The 19,233-nt window shown below is 44.0% G+C and overlaps 1 protein-coding gene across 5 annotated transcripts in view; it reads left to right on the top strand.

Moving 5' to 3' along the window:
- BAIAP2 (BAR/IMD domain containing adaptor protein 2) overlaps window positions 1–19,233 on the top strand; it is a 491,109-nt gene that overhangs the window by 351,182 nt on the left and 120,694 nt on the right. For all 5 annotated transcript variants that reach the window (XM_086931035.1, XM_086931033.1, XM_086931032.1 and 2 more), the window contains one exon: window positions 1,954–2,155. In XM_086931035.1, coding sequence (XP_086787161.1) covers window positions 1,954–2,155 — 202 coding nt within the window. The remainder of the gene's footprint in view (window positions 1–1,953; window positions 2,156–19,233) is intronic.

Below are 19,233 nucleotides of genomic sequence, written 5' to 3'. Positions count from 1 at the left end.
ACACTGAAAGTACGGCCGGCCTGCGGCCGGCCATGAATAATTAGGGGAGGAGAAGCCCTTGCCGGGAAACTGAAAGTAGGCCATGAATGCGCGTGCTTGTTTGGTCACGTGATTCACGTGAACTTAAACAAAACCGCACGAACGAAACCCTTGGTTTCACGAGCGTTTTGAGGACATGAATTCTCACTACGCTCAATGCGCTTGCGCGCATTGATAGGTCGCGAGACCTAAAAAACCTTGCAAATTCACTTTAAAACCATAGGTTTCAGGCCTTATATAGTTAGGAATTAGCATTTTAAAAACCTTGCAAATTCACTTTAAAACCATAGGTTTCAGGCCTTATATAGTTAGGAATTAGTATTTAAAAAACCATTGAAATTGCTCCTATATAGTTAGTTGTACTAACTATATTTCGCGCACCCGTGATCCACTGCTGATGTCACATATTACATCATTCATGACATGGTCAGTGGCATCACTGATATCACTGATCACATCTCTGATGACATCACTGATGACATCTCATTTCACATCACTGATCACATCACTGATGATATCATCCATGTGATAATACGGTGCACCTCCTCACACTCTAATATAACCTTTGATACCCCCAGTGTTAAATACAGACTACCATTCTTGAAACCATTGACACACCAATACCAGTTACTACATACGCACTCACTGATTCCTAGGTCTACACACACATTCACTCATTCACCCATAGAATCACTCATACATACAGTCACTCATCAATACAACACTATCATATGCACTCATACACCTATACAGACACTCACAGACTGCTACTCATCCATGGAGTTACTCACACACCTAGTCAGTCATGCAAAGAATAAATCACACTTCCATTTCCTCAACTATACAGTTATACACACAACACCTTACTTATTCAAACATATACTAACACATACTTACTCTCTTATACAATCACTGATACAAGTACACAATGATCCATAAAGCCACTCGCACATTCACTGCCTCTCATGTATAGTCATTTATATATGCCAACTCTCACATGCACTGTGTTTTACATATGTACTTACTTGGACATGTAGCACTGAGATATCCATTCACTCACCAACACACCCATGCACACAGTCAACCGCCCATATAGCTGTTTCCACATGCACTCTTGAACTCATACACCTAGTGAATCAACTGCTCACACATCTATGCACAGAGTCACACACCTCCCAGCCACCCGCACACACACACACACTCAGTCTCCCATTCAAATACTTGGGCAACCAATCAATAACCCATATAGCCACTCATATAGCTACTGATCAACACATGCAGCAGCTTACACAACAACAGACATACTGATGCACACATTCAGACAGTTTAGTCACTAACCCATGCATTTAGTATGACACATTTAATCACTCACTCATACATTCAGTCACGCACCTACTAAATCCTTCATCCAGACACTTATACATCTACTCATTCTTCAATGTGTAAAACATATTTAAACTTTACAGAAACAGTCACTGGATGATGTCATCAGTGATGTCAAATGAGATGTCATCAGTGATGTCATCAGTGATGTCATCAGTGCTGTCATCAGTGATGTCATTTGAGATGTCATCAGTGATGTCACTGATCATGTCATGAATGATGTAATATGTGACATCAGCAGTGGATTGCGGGTGCGCGAAATATAGTTAGTACAACTAACTATATAGGAGCAATTTCAATGGTTTTTTAAATGCTAATTCCTAACTATATAAGGCCTGAAACCTATGGTTTTTTAAGTGAATATATATATATATATATATATATATATATATATATATATACACACACACACACATATATATGGAGCAGTGGTTTGGGATGCCGCTAGCGCTGCGAGAGGGCCAGTGCAGTATCTACATCTCCAAAAGGAGTCCCTCGCTAATGTCTGGCACCGTCTTTTTCTGTCCCCAGTTGAAAACAAGACTCTGCCCCGCTCTAGCTCAATGGCCGCCGGACTCGAGAAGAATGGACGGATGAGAGTGCAGGCCATCTTTTCTCATGCTGCTGGGGACAACGGCACCCTCCTGAGCTTCCACGAGGGGGATTTTATCACCCTGCTCGTGCCCGAAGCGAGAGATGGCTGGCACTATGGCGAGAGCGAGAAAACCAAACTGTAAGTTAAGATGCCTCCCTCGACTTGGAGGGAGTCTTTGGTGTGCTTAGAAATGTGTAGTAAATGTACTTCACCCTACTGCTGTAACTCTGTAGTTAGACTGTACCCCTGTAGTTTCTGCTGCAAGCCAACATACCCGAGGTGTTACAGCTCGATTGCAATACGAGGGTATGAGGTCAGTGGCTCGGGTAGCTGACCCTGTGCCCTCTTAATGTGGCAAGCAGTTAATATGGGCTAAGGTGCATCTGGGGTTTTTCTCTTGTAACCCCCGAAGTGCTGTGAAGGAAGAGCATAGTGGCATTTACATGCAGATTACTGCAGAACATTAGGGAGAGTTTCTTTTTCTTGAAACGCTGGGCTTTACTTGGGTTGAAAAGGGGGGTGGGGTGGTGTCTCTCTAAAAAGCGTCTTTGCTTGTGTAATTAAGGACGTGGCTTAGACACCTAAACTACCTTTCTCTGGTTCCATAGTATGCCACAAGACCGGTATTTTGGTGCCTCTGCGTCCTCTGTTATTGCATCCAGATATATCACAACTGACCTACACCAAAAAACAGCCAAGTCTATTTGCTTTGTTAATGATTTTGTTGGAAATAATAATTATTGAAAATGTTTTAATTATAAGACTGTGAAATAAATATTACTGAGACCTGTGGAAGGGATAGTTGTCTTCAATCACTGCTGTTATGTTCACTCAGTTACACGCATACGTCTTATTTCTGTCCACATCTCCTCCATCCATATGTTACGCCTCCTCTTTCCTTTTCAGCACCTTTTTTTTTCATGCTCTCCTGAATTCACTTCCTCCCATCTACTTCACTTCACCAACCCCAAACACCCACTCACCAGTAAGCACAGCATTTTCTTTTTTCCACAATATTTTGGCAACTGTGTACCTCCTTCACACACATTTTCACTGAATCAAAATTTCAACGAGAATATATGATCATTGAGTTGTGCGCTCAGGAGAGACGCCAAAGATTGGATGACCATCTATTCAAGTTGCATGCCCGGAGGAGACTTATTTCAAACTACACAAAAGTAATATGCTACAGGAGACAAATACGAAACTCATCAACCTGGAAATAGCAAACACTCTTAGAGAATTCAAGATTAAGTAAAATATGTGAAACATAAAAGTAATGTTCAGGGCATGAATACAGCGCCCAGTAGAGGCCCGTTTTAAGTCCGTTTTAATTACTACCATATCTGAGACCTGGACAGACCCAGTCCACTTACAGCTCTGGTAGGACGGACCCAGTCCACTTAAAGCACTGGAGGGACCAGAACATTGTTTAGGTCTGGCACAGCGGTTGCTTGACTTTGAGGTCATCCCAAAAAGAGTTTTAAGATGAGCTTTGGCTCCACCCACATGTTGATTCTCCTGCTTTTTTTTGATTGAGCAGATGTGTGATTCCAGTGAAAAAGAGTGCTTTTATTGCACTATGGGCCATATGTAGGTAATCTCTATTTACCGATTCTTAAATACCGAATTTTACCAATTCGGTATTTAAGAATCAGTAAATAGTATGTAGGTAAAAATTCAGTAAATTTTACCAATTTGGTCATATTCGGTATTACCGATTCGGTAATTTCCATTCATTCCTATGTGCCTGAAGGCCCATAGGAATGAATGGGAAGCCATTCACTATTACTGATTCGGTAAATACCGAATCAGTAATAGGGGGAACATATTCAAGGGTGGCAGGGTGTCACATTGACACCCTGTTGCACCCCTGAATTGTGCATGTGTGCACATGTGGCACACATACATGCCGGCATGTATGTCTACCACATTGCACTTTTAAAAAAGCACAATATTGCTTTTTTAAAGGTTTCGATATTTACCACCAACTTGTAGTTGGTGGTAAATAACAAATCCTTAAATCAAAAATTCACTCACTTGAGTGCTCCCTACATAGAATTTAAGGATTCGGTAAAATACCGATTCCTTAAATTACTGAATCGGTAAATTACAGATTCCTTAAATCCAGCCACCTACATTAGAAAAAGCTAAATCCTGGTTGGTAACTGCAAATTTACCGATTTTCGGCTGTTACCGACCGGTATTAAGCTACCTACAATATGGCCTTATATGCCTTGTTGTGTATCCTGTGCTCAATACAGTAGACCTGCGTTGGTTATGTAACAAGCCAATGAAAGAGGCTACAGTCCTGATTGGTTCGGTGAAAAAAGTTATGCTCATTGCCGTAGGTTTCATCCGTTTATTATGAAAAGTTACAGAAAAGGCTAATTTATTTATAGTGGAAAATAGAAAATCTATGTTAACCCCTTCGGGGCTGATGACGAGCTGGGCTCGTCATGGCGTAGCCTCCTCGCACGCTGATGCCGAGCCCAGCTCGTCACGTAACATGGGATTTAGTAAATCATCGCATAGGAGGGGAATTGCGCTAGCGCGCATGTGGTTAACCCCTTTACTGCTAAGGCATTATTATTAATCTCATATAATTTCCATTGAAATCAATGGAAAGTCCATGACTAGTTACCCTTGTCATTAGCAGCCAAGAGGTTAAAGCCATTTGGCCAAGTTGGCCTGACTTCTTTATAGTAAAAATGCGTTTAAACCAATAGGTCTTCGAGGGTAAAATGTTACCCTGTGTTAGGTCTTGTAATAATTTCAAATCAATAAATAAAATGTCCATACATTTACATAGACAAATATCCTTTGTGTAAGGCCTCTTCAGCCAATGGTATATTGCATTGTGATTCACATTTGATATCTGCCGGGTACCACATACAGCATGGGACAGTTGGCGAGCCCACATCAGGCATTGTTGCTGTTCCCTGTGAGTGACCGCATTTTGACTGAAATTTGCTCATGCATCTGAAATCGGGAACGCTTCATTATCAAGGCCTGTGGTGTACCAGTCCTCTAGTTTTTGATTTTATCCTTATATAATTGTCTTTTTTCCTTCTTTCTTTTTTGTCTCCATTCTGATTTTTGTTAATGCCTGACACCTCCCGATGTAATACTACTGGACTACTTGTTTTCTGCTCCTTTCGTCTGCAGTGTGATGCATCCATCCCCATGGCTTCACTGCTTGTAAACTAGGCAACTTATTGGAATGATATTGTCCATGGTATATGATTGTGTTACCATTCCAAGATAGCCAACACGCTGCTTCTGAATCTGTTGGCCATGTTAGAACTTTCAAAACAATGAAACGCCATGCACAAGACCTATTCTGGCAAGCACAAGGCTGCTGTGCTTAAAGGACCCTTTTATGTTTCTACTTGTATTGTTTTAACCCTCTCACTGCCCCGTTGACCTGTATTTGAGGGGGAAAGGGCTACCCCGGTCAGCTATTTATTTGATTATTGACCCAGTTTACTACCAGAGAGAAAGTTTGCCAGTGCCTGGTACGGATCAGACACTGGCAAATTTTGTACTAAGGCGGCCTGGTGCTCACTTCCAGGCATCCTCTTTAATGTGTGATGTCAGTAGTAATGTTGCACACTTATTGGATGATCCTGGGAGGCAGTCCCTTGCCCTACCAGGTACACCGAAAGATTGAATTGGTGGGCGGGGCTGCAGTAGAAGTGAAGGTCAATTTTTACTGTCCACTAGCTCAAGCCAATTTTACTGCTCGTGGCAGGAAGAACAGTCTAACTTCTACCCGCCTCCTTCCATTACCACTCCACCAACAGAAGAAATTAAGCATGAGGTGGAGATTAGAAGGAGAGAAACTAGAATTGTTCCTAGTGCCTCCCCTTTCAATCCCCACTTCGTGAATCAGTTTCAGAGACTGCTTCTTCCATCTTTCAGTTCTTCTCTGTCTAAGAGAAGCATTGGGAGTGGAAGAAACTGTCACAGCAGAAAGGCAAGCAGAGCCTGGTGCTTCCTCAGTGCAGATACACATATCTGCAACCTTCTTCGAGCCTAGACGTCGTTTGTATTTTTTTGTTATAACCCCCCCCCCCCCCCCCCCCCGGGTGAGGAAACACACACCCATAATTCTTCACCCCAGTAAGTAGTCTGGGCACTGAGTGGAGTGTTTTTTGTGTTTTTTTAGGCTAAGAAAAAAGACAAATGGAGTCCAGCTCCTTAATGGGGCACAGAAGGGCACATCTGGGTCTGGGTTCATCCCTCAACTAGAAAAATCTATCAAAGCAAAACATTTTTAAACACAGTGCTCCTGGAGGAGTGTGGCTTGTGCAGATCACAGTTGTTGTTACCCTGAACCCCTTGCACAGGTCATAAATCAATTAAATGATCTCCTGACGTTTCTGTGATGGAAAGTTCCAGAGTTTGTGGGGAATAGGACAACTTCCACCATCTAGTGTTCCCACACATTTACTGATAGATCCACCCTCACATGAGGTACTTTTTTGTTTTATAATAACTGATAAGAACAGGACAAATGTGTGACAGTCTGAAGTCAATATAGTGTCATCGTGGTTTGCACTTGGTCTCAGTGTTTACCTATTTCTGTTCCGTGCAAAGGCCCACCGACACATGGGGTACCATTTTTATCAGGAGAATTGTGATGATGTTAGATGGTAGAACGTTTGTGATTTACCTGAACTTCTTGGGTAACTGGTCACTGAAATGGGGCTAAAAAGACAAATAATTGTGATATTTTTTTTATCTTCTTTTTTTAAAATTCCTATTTTGATATTTGCTGCTGATTGTCGGCAATAAAATGTGGTGAGTTTCATGCGAGTAACATCACCGTGGATTCCCTTGTGCCTTTAGTTTTCAGAAATTTCTGGGGTTGACAGATTCACCCGGGTGCCGGATGACTCTGCACCCAAGTACTGCTGACATCCCCAGTGGCATGTCTCTAGCCAGAAACATTCCTTAGAGTGTTGTGTGGATTCCTGCTCAAACCCGTTGAAAACCCACCAATGTCTGATTACCCCACACTCAGAAGACCTCAGCAACACTGATCCTTTTGTGGGGAAGAGTAGAGGAAAAAAATGTGTAGATCTGGCACATGCCTTGTCTAGTGCATTGCCCCCAACCAGCCAATCAGTGAGAGGACAGTGTGGCATTCCACGATAAAAACCTTATGATGTGTAGGTATTAAAAAATATACAGTTGTGGTATGTTTCGAACAGCCCACTGGTGATCTTTTATTAGAGGACAAGTTCCTAAAGTGTGATTTCGCTTGTAGATGTTTTCCAAATTTCTAAAATGCAGTACATAGTTTATGGCCTTTGGGCACTCTGAAGATATAGATAGCCATACCAGAGACCCATAGGAACAAAGTTGGTGGCTGAGCCTTGGCAGGGATATGTTCCTGCGCAAGGCAGATTGGAGGGAATTGCCATGTTGTGGAAAACAAATGCTAACAAAACTGACAAATGTCTTGTTCGGAGAGTTCTACTGTTCAGCCAGTCACAGCAAGTGATTTCTTGCTTGCTCGCACCAGTAGATTCCTTATTTCGTTCAGAATTAAATAGAAAATATCTAATTTTTTTATACTTTCCTAATAGTCGTGCATTTAATAATTTTCATCAAATGAACAGTGCATTATAAAGAGTGATTCTGCAAAAAACTGTGAACTGGGCTAATATCACATAATTGATTGTGCAGACTACAGTCCCTGGGAAAACGCACACATTTGGTATTACTGGGCTCCAGACATTCAGCGCGGCATATCCTAAGTTAGTCTTGGTATTTATTTTTGTCCGTTTGGATAATGCAACACAATTTCGAATATGTATTAAAAAATGTAAATATATCTTTAGGCGCAATGAAACACGATGTGGGGTTTTTCACAAACATATAGCTCTCAATGCGCTAAAAAAAATACTTTGTATGACTTTGTGAGACCAAAGAGGTGCATGTGCTTTTACAATCTAATGCTGATTTTTTGGGAAAAGGCTCTTACACTTAGGTGAAAGGTTTAATTTATCTTTCATATGATTGTTGAGTTTTGTGTTTGTTTTATTGTCTCTGGGTAAATTCAAGAATAAGTCAGTGAGTGGATGTATGAGTGCAAGAATGAGTGACAAAGTGCATACATGACGAGTTATTTAGTTGCCTAAACTCAACTGTAATTGCAGAGGCACTTTCAGTAATAAAATCGACCAATTCGCATTGCCAGTGCTTGTTTTTAAACATTTGTGTGAGGTCAGTGATAATGTATAGTTCTTTGGACAATATTTAACTTTAAACACAGTAGTCTAAAAGGCCGTTTAAGAGTGCTTTGTGGGTTTGAGTACCTGAGGATGAATTACAGTGTTCACTGAGCGCAACAAGAGTTTGTGCCTGAGCAAGGAGGAATGCTCTCACAGGTCCAACAGCACACACCGTCCAAATCTGGTTTGACGGCACAACGAGCGCTAGGCTGGGAGCGGGTCATAACGCTGGCCACACCACTCTGGGAAATCCGACGATTAGGTAAACTGCGTAACACTAAGGGATTTAGACAGTGGGACCTGATAGGTATCTCAAAGGTGGGGAATATGTGAAAAAAAGACGAGGTCATCGCGTTCGCCCAGCTGCAGGAGACTTACGGGCTGGCGCAGACGGAAACTTTCTGATATATGCAGATCAGACACGCACTCATGGGGGTTATTCCACCAGGCACACAACTGCCAGAGGCCTCACCGGTAGAGGACAGACCACTTGAGCAAAAAAGCCATATCCCATACCTACCGGAAAATAATAAAGTCAGCCGTACCCCACTACAGCCCTTAAGGAACGATGGCAGGCTGAAGTGGAAGAACTGGATGAGACAGATTGACAGGAGGCAATCGCGTCCCCAAGAGAGGTAGCAATATCCTCGAAACTAAAACTAATACAACTGAAAATCGTACATCGCACTTACTATACGCAAATACTTCTACACAGATTAGGCCTTACAGACACACCACTCTGCCTGAGACAATGTGGAGCACCAGGCAAATTTTTTCGCACACTCTGGACCTGCAGGAAATCACACCCTACTTGGAGGCGGTTAAGCGCACGATTTCTCAGGTTACTGGAGTTACAGTTCCGCCTGAACCAAAGAGATGTCTCCTTAACATTTGGTAGCCTATAGATCTCAATCATATGGTTCAAGACTGGGCAACATTGGGTATGGTGTTAGCAAAGTGAAATATAGCTCAGCACTGGGGAACCAGACTGACTCCTAACCATCGCCAATCGGTCATGACATGGACAATGCAATGATAATAGAAAAATCAGCCTATGTCCACAGGCGATGTCCCAAAAAATGAACTCTGATATGAGGCAAATGGAATGCTTTCTGGGGTAACATCTGCAAACCCCCACATGAGGAATCATTGTCAGGCGTTAGTGAATGAAGGATCGAAGTGAGGATAATGGGATATGTAATATAACTCTCTGCAGCTATGTTGTCAACGAGTAAGTGTCAAAACTTGCTGACTAATATGGAAGGTAATCAACTCCTGTAAAATTTCTTAACACACCATGTATGTATGATTGAATATTGTTTTAACGTATCGATTCTCTTCCAGGGGATCCTCATCAATAGTCATAAGCATTAGAATATTCCCGCCCATGCGCGGGACCCCGGAAACACTATATTATATGTGCCCCACATATATATACGTATATATATATAAATAAACATATATATATATAAAAACATGCAATAGCAGCCAAATAACATCAGAGCTGAAATATGCTGTGAAGAATTTCCACCATACATGAATAATAAGCATTAGAAACATGAGAAACAACACCAAAGATTGTTTAGAAACTGTTTTAATGCTCAAAGCAGTAGAAATTCTCATAACTCACTGGAAGCATTGAAAGCTCCCAGGCTGCATTGCAAACACACAGTCTAAAAAGACTGAAAAGCTAACCTGTAGCTGCATAGCAATAAACTGACACCGTACCTTTAAGGCACCCCTGACCCCCTGTATCCCATCATGCCTCAGGGGTGACAGTTAGGTCAGTTGTTCTTTCCGGCTCCTTCAGGAAGGATCCTGGTTACACAGCTCCACTAATTTCTGTTTCCTGACAGAAAATTACTTCACTTTGAACAACTTTTTCACTTACTTTGACATTTTTCAACTAGTCAAGTAAGGAACTGCCTTTTTAAGTCAGTTTAGAGAGCATTTTCAGCTGTAAATGCCTTCACTTTTTGATAAGTGTCCTTCTTGTGGCAACCAGAAAGCAAAATCAGACAACAACGATGTTTGTATCCTGTGTCTGCCTGAAGAACATGATCCAGGCACCTGTCCTCACTGCGAGCACCTGTCAGGAAGAACTCTCAAAGACAGGGAGAGAATTTGCATCTATGGCCTGGCTCATAGGTCATCCAGAGGAAGGTCTCCAGGGAAGAAGGGTTCCAAGAAGACTAAAACATCTTCAAAAGACAGGTCTTCCATCCCTTCAGCTTCAGCGGCAGGCTTGGCGCTGAGGAAAGAACCACCGGTGGATCGTTTGGCTTCAAAAATGCCGTCGAAGGCAGGCTCACCGTCGAAAAGAAGAACAGGTACGTCGACGACGTCGAAGGATCCAATTCCGTCGTCGAGATCCCCTCCGCCGTTGTCAACCGGGCGACGATCGGCGTCGAGAGATGTGACTCCGCCGCCGTCAACCTGGCGACGGTCGGCGTCGAGATCAAAGGCCCCTCCGCCGTCGTCAACCAGGCGACTATCGGCGTCGAGGGAGGTCACTCCGCCGTCGTCATCCAGGCGACGACCAGCGTCGAAGTTTGACCCCTCCGCCGTCGCCCAAGCAGCGGCGTTCGGCGTCGAGGACCAAGACCCCTCCGCCATCGACAGTAACACGTCGATCGGCGTCGAGGACGCAGTCTCCGTCAGTGTCTCGTCGACGCTCGGCGTCGAGGGTGTCCAATACCCCTCCGAGGCAGAAGGCTCCGTCGATGGCCGGTCATCGCCGTTCGACGTCGAGAGAGAGGCCTCCGTCGACGACTGGACATCGTCGTTCGACGTCGAGAGAGAGGGCTCCGTCGGCGGCTGGGCATCGCCGTTCGATGTCGAGAGACCATAGATCCTCACATCGATCGCCGTCGAGGCATTCGAAGTCGAGATTGTTAGACCCGCCGACCCCCCCAAAGGCGTTTGGCGGCGAGAGAAGAACACTCTACGTCGAGACATTCAGAAAGAAACTCTGTGATCATGGTACCGGAGTCAGCTTCTCGTCATTCCACTTCACGGTCGTCTGGCTCCTCAACTGCTTCTTCAAGGTCCAGAAGTCCTGTGCGCAGATCTCCTGTGCGTCAGCCAGATCCTTCGGCTGAGCAAGCCAGACTGTCACCTAGATGGTGCAAGTCTTTGGACCATTGGCGAGATTCTGGGGCTGCCAAACGTATGCAAGAATATGCCAGCCCACAACACAGGTCTCCTCTTCAGAGTCTGGTAGAGGAGATGGACAAGCGTAGTCCTCCCAGGCGCAAATCACCTGTGAGAACACCAACCAGATCTCCCAGAAGATCTCGATCTCCCAGAAAAGAAAAGCCGGTCAGGCCTCGTTCAGAAGATCGGGTCAGATCTCCCTCTCCAAGAAGGGATGAGCGTTCAAAAAGATTGCGGGAGAGGAGGCACAGTGCTCACCGTAGGCGTCGGCGAACTCCGTCTATTTCATCTACCTCTTCTACCAGGTCTTCCAAGAGGGATTACTCCCCTAAGTTGAAGGACAGTCCTACGTCCAGATCCTCCCCAGTGGATCACATTGGAACTTATCTGGATGTCCTGCAAAGAGGAGCTCAGAAGCTGAGCATTTAAATGTCTGTCCCTCAGGTTACAACGACAGTAATTTTTGAGACTTTACACAAAAAAGCTATCTCTCGTCCACTGCTGCCTTTAGTCCCGGGGATTATGGATCCTGTCAAAGAGGTTTTTCTAACTCCAGCGGCTATCAGAGCGGTGCCAGCCCGCTTTCAGAAGAAATACAAACCGGCCTCTTCTGACCCAGTTTTTGTAAAGTCTGACGCTCCAGCAGACTCTGTAATAGTGGCAGCGGCGAGGAAGACGCACGCAGTTGCCAGTTCCTCTTCAGTCCCACCAGACAAGGACAGCAAATCTCAGGACTCCTGGGGTCGCAAGGTTTGCAATTCAGCTGCCTCCACTCTGAAGGTTTCCAGTGCGGCTGCAATTCTGGGTTGATACGACAGAGCCTTATGGGACTCCATGGAAAGGTTCAAATCCAAACTGCCGAAGGAAGACCAGCAGGATTTTGAAGAGACTGTGACGGAAGGATGTCTGGTGGCGAATCAGATGATAAGCACAGCTGCGGATGGTGCAGTGCTTGCGGCACATTCCTACTCACATGGGGTTTGTGCCAGGAGATCGGCTTGGTTGCGCCTTACAGGTCTGAAGCCGGATGCTCAGCATCGCATCCTTAATCTTCCCTTTTCGGGTTCCTCTCTCTTCGGGGAACATGCTGACGAAGAGATGACCCGTATGAAGACGGAACTAGATACAGTGAAAGCGGTGGGTTTGGAAAAGAAGAAAGAATTCAAACGCCGCTTCAAGACCAACAGGGGGAGAGGGGCTCAACAGAGAGTTCAAACCCCTCAGTGGTCCCAAAGTAAGAACTAGGGTAAATCCCAGTTTCGAGGCAAAGCCAACAGAGGTAGAGGAGGTCACCAACAGTCCTCTAACACCACAAGAGGAGGAAAGGCCTGAGCAATGGCTTCCTCTGGCGCCGTTGCCCACTCCAGTGGGAGGAAGTGCTTCACAACACCTGGCAGAGTGGGTCAGCATCACAAAGGATCAGTGGGTGCTGAATATACTGTGCAATGGATACACACTACGTTTCCGTGCGCCTCCGAAGAGCATTCCTCCAAAGAACTCTTGCCCTCACCAGCTAAGCTTGCTCCGAAGAGAGGTGAAAGTTCTACTACAAAAAAGAGCTATAGAGGAAGTTCCTCCCTCTCAAGGAGGAAAGGGAGTCTACTCCAGATACTTTCTGGTCCCCAAAAAAGATCAGGAGGACAAGTTCAGACCAATACTCGATCTGCGTCTATTGAACAAAGTCATCGTCAAAGAAAAGTTCCGCATGTTAGCGCTTCACCAAATATGCCCACATCTTCAAGCCGGAGATTGGATGTGTTCGGTGGATCTGCAAGATGCGTACTTTCATATCCCAATTGCTCAGCAACATCGCAAGTACTTGAGGTTTGTCGTAGGGAGCAAACACTACCAGTACAAGGTGCTACCCTTCGGTCTCAAGTCTGCACCACGAGTCTTCACCAAATGCATGGCAGTGGTGGCGGCTGTTCTTCACAAAAAGGGGCTCTTCATCTACCCGTACCTGGACGACTGGCTCCCAAAAGGCCCATCTCCGGTACAGGTAATGCACGATCTACAACTTTGCCTGCTCCAGTTGCACAGACTCGGCCTCCATGTGAACCTGGAGAAGTCAGTCCAGCGGCCTACACAGTCCATCCACTACCTAGGCTCCGTTCTGGACACAAGATTGGGAAAAGCGTTTTCTTCGGAGGAGAGACTTTTTTCCATGAGTCAGAAATGTGGGATTCTGCTAGAGTCTCGCCTTCCAACAGCCCGACAAGTAGCATCCCTGCTGGGTTCCATGGCGTCCTGCATTTTTCTCATCCCAATCGCCAGGCTGAGAATGCGTCCTCTGCAGCAGGCTCTAGAGGACCAGTGGGACAAGGCGACAGGGCGTTGGGAAGATCGTATCACTATTTCCCAAGCGACAAAGGATGCCATCAAATGGTTGACTCGGAGAAGGAATGTGTTGGTGGGAGTACCGTTTCACCAACCTCTTCCATCCCAGTCTATAGTGACGGATGACTCTCTGCAAGGCTGGGGAGTGCACATGGGTCCGCTTCAAATTCAAGGCCAGTGGTCTGCGCAGGAGCAGACATACCACATCAACATGCTGGAACTCAGAGCGGTATTCCTGGCTCTCAAAGCTTTCTTTCCAGCGATAGAGTCCAACTCAGTCCTGGTTCAGACGGACAATACGACCACCATGTTCTATCTGAACAAACAAGGAGGCACACGATCTCTCCCACTCTCTCGAGAGGCTCAGACAATCTGGCATTGGCTTCTCTCTCGAGGCCTCGCAGTAGTGGCAGTGCACCTTCCAGGCGAGTTGAACATAAAAGCAGACGCACTCAGCAGGCACTTCGAAGATCAGCCAGACTGGGTGCTAAACGACGAAGTGGTAGAAGAGCTTTTTCGTTGCTGGGGTCGTCCAACCATAGACTTGTTGGCAGACGATGAAAATGCCAAATGCCACGCCTTCGCGTGCAGGTTCCACCGGCCAGGAACGCAGGGGAATGCTCTCCTGATGGATTGGTCAGGAACATTCGCTTACGCGTTTCCTCCCCTGGCTCTGATTCCGAAGGTAGTATCCAAGCTCCTCAGACATGGAAATGATGCTGATAGCTCCGGATTGGCCACGGCAGTGGTGGTACCCGGACCTTCTACATCTGTCTGTGTGTCCGCACAGACGACTTCCTTGTAGGCCGGACCTGTTGAGCAAGATGAACGGGAGGATAATGCATCCCAACCTCCCATCACTGAACCTAACAGCATGGCTCCTGAGGTCCTGCAATATGGACATTTGAACTTGCCTCCCAAATGTATGAACATTTTAACGGAGGCTAAGAGGCCTTCCACGAGAGCGTCCTATGCGTTCAAGTGGAAAAGGTTCTACTTATGGTGTAGGGATCATCACTTAGATCTGACTAAAGGGCAGGAGGAGGTCATCTTGCCATACCTCCTTTCCCTGGCAACTGCTGGTTTGAAGTATACTTCTATTAGGGTGCATTTGTCAGCCATAGTAGCATACAGAAAATCACCTGATCAGATTTCTTTCTTTCAGGTTCCAGTGGTTAAGGACTTCCTCCAGGGGTTGAAAAAAGTGTATCCCCCTGTGTGAAACCCTTCTCCTCCATGGAAATTGAACCTGGTTCTATCCAGGTTAATTGGACAAGAGAGAGAGTTTTCCCAAATAAACCCAGAAAGGACTGGGAAATATAGCAACAAAAAAAGAGAGAATTGGTTCCTTTCTGTGGTTCCTAAATCAAAGCACGGGATACTTAATAAGATTAGACACCAAAAACTTTTCTGACCTCAGTGATATATATCCTGACTTGTCCCAAAATTATTACAAAAACATATTATTCTTAAAAGTCATATTTATTAAAAGCTTGAGATAGCAGCAGCATGGTATAGGTAACAATTTTACATATAAGCAGCATATAAAAAACACAATCACATTGCATTAAAGTTCAACACATTTACATATAAACAATGATTAAAAGTAGCCAAATTGTCGACGCGTTTCGGTGTTTAAGGTAGATGGTACACCTTCCTCAGGACTACAGTAAATTCTTCAATATTTAGGAACCACAGAAAGGAACCAATTCTCTCTTTTTTTGTTTCTATCCAGGTTAATGTCACCTCCTTTCGAGCCCATCCACAAGGCCTCCTTGCAACATCTCTCTTGGAAGGCGGCCTTTTTGGTGGCGATTACCTCTGCGTGCAGAGTAAGCGAGATACAAGCGCTCTGTGCGAAGGAACCATATACTGTTTTCCACCACAATAGAGTAGTCCTAAGGGCTCATCCATCTTTCTTGCCTAAAGTCATTTCTGACATTCATATAAAGCAGTCCATTTCCCTCCCTTCGTTTTTTCCAAATCCTACGACCCCAGCCGAGCGGTCACTTCACTCCTTAGATCTTAAGAGAGTGCTCAAGTTCTATTTGGAAAGGACTAAAGGGATTAGGAAAACGAATCAACTGTTTGTGAACTATGGTTCAATGCGGACAGGTTTTCCAGCAGCCAAGAGGTCCATCTCCAGATGGATTGTCTCTTGCATTAAATTGGCCTATCAGCTTGCAGGCAAGCCTTTGTTGGGGTCACCCAAAGCGCATTCCACTAGAGGGAAAGCCGCTACAGTAGCTTTCTTGCATGACATTCCAATGTCAGAAATATGCAAGGCTGCAACCTGGAAATCGGTTCATACCTTTACGAGGCATTACAGTCTCGAATACTCAAGTAGGGTAAGCCTCCTTGAGGAATCTGTTTGGGTAGTCTGTAGCCTACTCAGACTTGTTGATGAGATTACTGTCTTATCATTCCTTTGCCCGCAGGGAAGAGGAGAGGCTCGCTATTCTATTCTAATGCTTATGACTATTGATGAGGACCCCCTGGAAGAGAAGGATTAGTTACTTACCTGTAATCCTAGTTCTCTTCCAGGGGTATCCTCATCAAAGTCATAAGCAACCCTCCTGCCTCCCCGGGCAAAGGATACTCTTTAATAAGGAGATATTGTTAACCTATGTGTTACTGGGTTTGTTTTCAGTCTCCGAAAAGAACAACTGACCTAACTGTCACCCCTGAGGCATGATGGGATACAGGGGGTCAGGGGTGCCTTAAAGGCACGGTGTCAGTTTATTGCTATGCATCTACAGGTTAGCTTTTCAGTCTTTTTAGACTGTGTGTTTGCAATGCAGCCTGGGAGCTTTCTATGCTTCTAGTGAGTTATGAGAATTTCTACTGCTTTCTGAGCATTAAAACAGTTTCTAAACAATCTTTGGTGTTGTTTCTCATGTTTCTAATGCTTATTATTCATGTATCGTGGAAATTCTTCACAGCATATTTCAGCTCTGATGTTATTTGGCTGCTATTGCATGTTTTTATATATATATATGTTTATTTTAATATATATATATATATATATATATATGTATATATATATATATATATATATATATATATATATATATATATATATATATATATATATATATATATATATATGTATATATATGTGGGGCACATATAATATAGTGTTTCCGGGGTCCCGCGCATGGGCGGGAATATTCTAATGCTTATGACTTTGATGAGGATACCCCTGGAAGAGAACTAGGATTACAGGTAAGTCAATTGCAAAATGCCAATAAAAATGTTTTTATAAAAAAAGTTTGTGCCTGCATTTTTTAACCCAAAAGGAGCAACAGATTCTTGAAAGAGCCCTTATGCAATATCAATCTCGCTGGGCAAAATATGTCACTGGGCAATCCCAAGTTGTCATTACCTCATTTGCTTGGAGGTGTGGCCCAATGCAAATGTGTGAACATCTTAGCCCTTGTGCCCATGCCAATGCAAAGACAAAGCAGGTGTCAGAAAGTGTACTGATTGTCTACCAGATAGGAAGAGGGTTTTCATGGGGTTGAAAGGATGCCCCATGCCTTCCCTCACAGGTGGGAGCATTCGCGCAGAGCACCCACCTGCAGGGTATGGGAATACCTAGTCCCTTCAGAATAAGGCAGCTGGCAGTTAAAGATGGAGCCAATTCTGCGGCAAGCAAATGTATTCCGTAATCTGAGGTACGGTCCCTGTTGAAACCAAGCACACATAATTGAGGATCTGTGAGCCGCTTTGTAATGCAGTTGCTGGGGCCATATTGCAGATAGCTTAGTTGGTGCTCTTTAGTGTTTGATGTGTCCGAAGTGTATACATATAACTTGGAATATCTCTGAATGAATCGGGCACAGCTGGCACAGGTAAGGGCAGGGAGGAGTCGACAGACGATGGGATAGGTGAAATAACCTAAATAAATAAAACCACTTACCTTGCGCTCGCCGCATCGCTGATTTGGCGAACGCAAAGTTAGTGATTTTATTAATTTTATTATTTTATTTTAGTATCCAGTCTGCCAACTCCCACCCACCACCGCCTCACTGCTTGTACATATGCCGGACGCGCCTGGAATTAATGCATGAAATGCAGTCGACACAAGTTGGAGATGGAGGGTAGGGATTGACTCTGTGTGTTTGACTCGTGCTGTCAAAAATGCATGCATTAACTCTGAAAAAATCCGATTTGTACGTACAGAAATCAAATACAAAAAAGAAAGACTCGTAGGCCTGAGCCATTGCAGCTCTTCATGATACAGACCCTAATGTGTGACCGGCAGTTCTTGTGTTTATGCACACCACAACCTTCATCCATTGGAGGGCGATTAATATGACCATTGGTTTGGTAAACAATGTATCTGAGATTAGCGCGATAAGAAAAAATTGTGTGTTAGTTAATAGGCTGTGTAGTTTAATCTTTTGAACGCCTACACCGTTCTTTTTTTCGTTTCGGCAATGCCATTATTAACCCCTTCGCTGATAGGCCTTTTCCCCTCCTGTGCTTAGCCTTTTTTTGGCTATTTGGGGTAGTGCGTGCTTAGGCCCCTGTAACCTTTTGACCACATAAGGTATCCACGCCATTTTTGCATCCTTTTCTTCCAACATCATGGGGATTTGGAGGGGTCCCATAAATTAAGCAAAATACAGTGAAATGTTTTTTTTTTCAGAAAAACGGGCTGCAAAGGAAGGCCTCTGGGTTTTTCCCTGCAAATGTTATCAAAAAAGGGTTTGTGGGGCTGCAATCACCATTTTCCCAGCTTTTAGGGAATGACAGTCTTTTGTCAGAGAACAAACATTTTTCACACAGTTCTGGCATTTTTCTGGGACATAGCCTATTTTTGCTATTTTTAGTGCTTCCAACATCCTTCCAGTTAATGGTAAAAATGAGTATGAAAGCAATAATGGATCCTGGAAAGCTATACCTTTTATTAAAGTAGACAAAATTCTGAATTCAGAATGGGGTCATTTGTCTAAATCTATGAAGGTTTCTTTATAGAAACTAGCAGTTAAATATTGGAAAAAATGAAAATTATTTGGAAAAAAACAGCCTTTTGTGTCAACGTTTTCAACTGTAACTTCTTATAATTATGACAGCTCTTTGCAAGCAATATACTGTTACAGTTGCTGGACCTACCTGGTTGTGGTGATATAGAGGACTTGTAGGTTTACCAGAACCCGACGAACCCAGAGCCAAAAACTGTGCAGCAACTTGCAATGGAATTTTATTATGTACTGGGTTTAGAGCAATACTTCGGAAATGTATACATTGAAAAATCGGGATGAAAGACACCTATGTATTTCTGAAATGGGTACAAATTATAGTGTATAGAAACAGTACATATTTGAAAATATTCAAAATTGTGAATACTCATACTAGCTTGAGAATTATTGGTCCTTTTTCAAAATGACTTCTTTTTTACACAATGTCTTTCATTTGGAAGGCAGAAATGCATCAAAACTCAACAGTTAATAAAAGTTGCTTTACAAATCT

Source organism: Lissotriton vulgaris, chromosome 7 (genome assembly GCF_964263255.1).
Source record: "Lissotriton vulgaris chromosome 7, aLisVul1.2, whole genome shotgun sequence".
NCBI lineage: Eukaryota > Metazoa > Chordata > Amphibia > Caudata > Salamandridae > Lissotriton > Lissotriton vulgaris.
The sequence above is the reverse complement of the archived record's forward strand: the minus strand, read 5'-3'. Positions and strand labels throughout refer to the sequence as shown.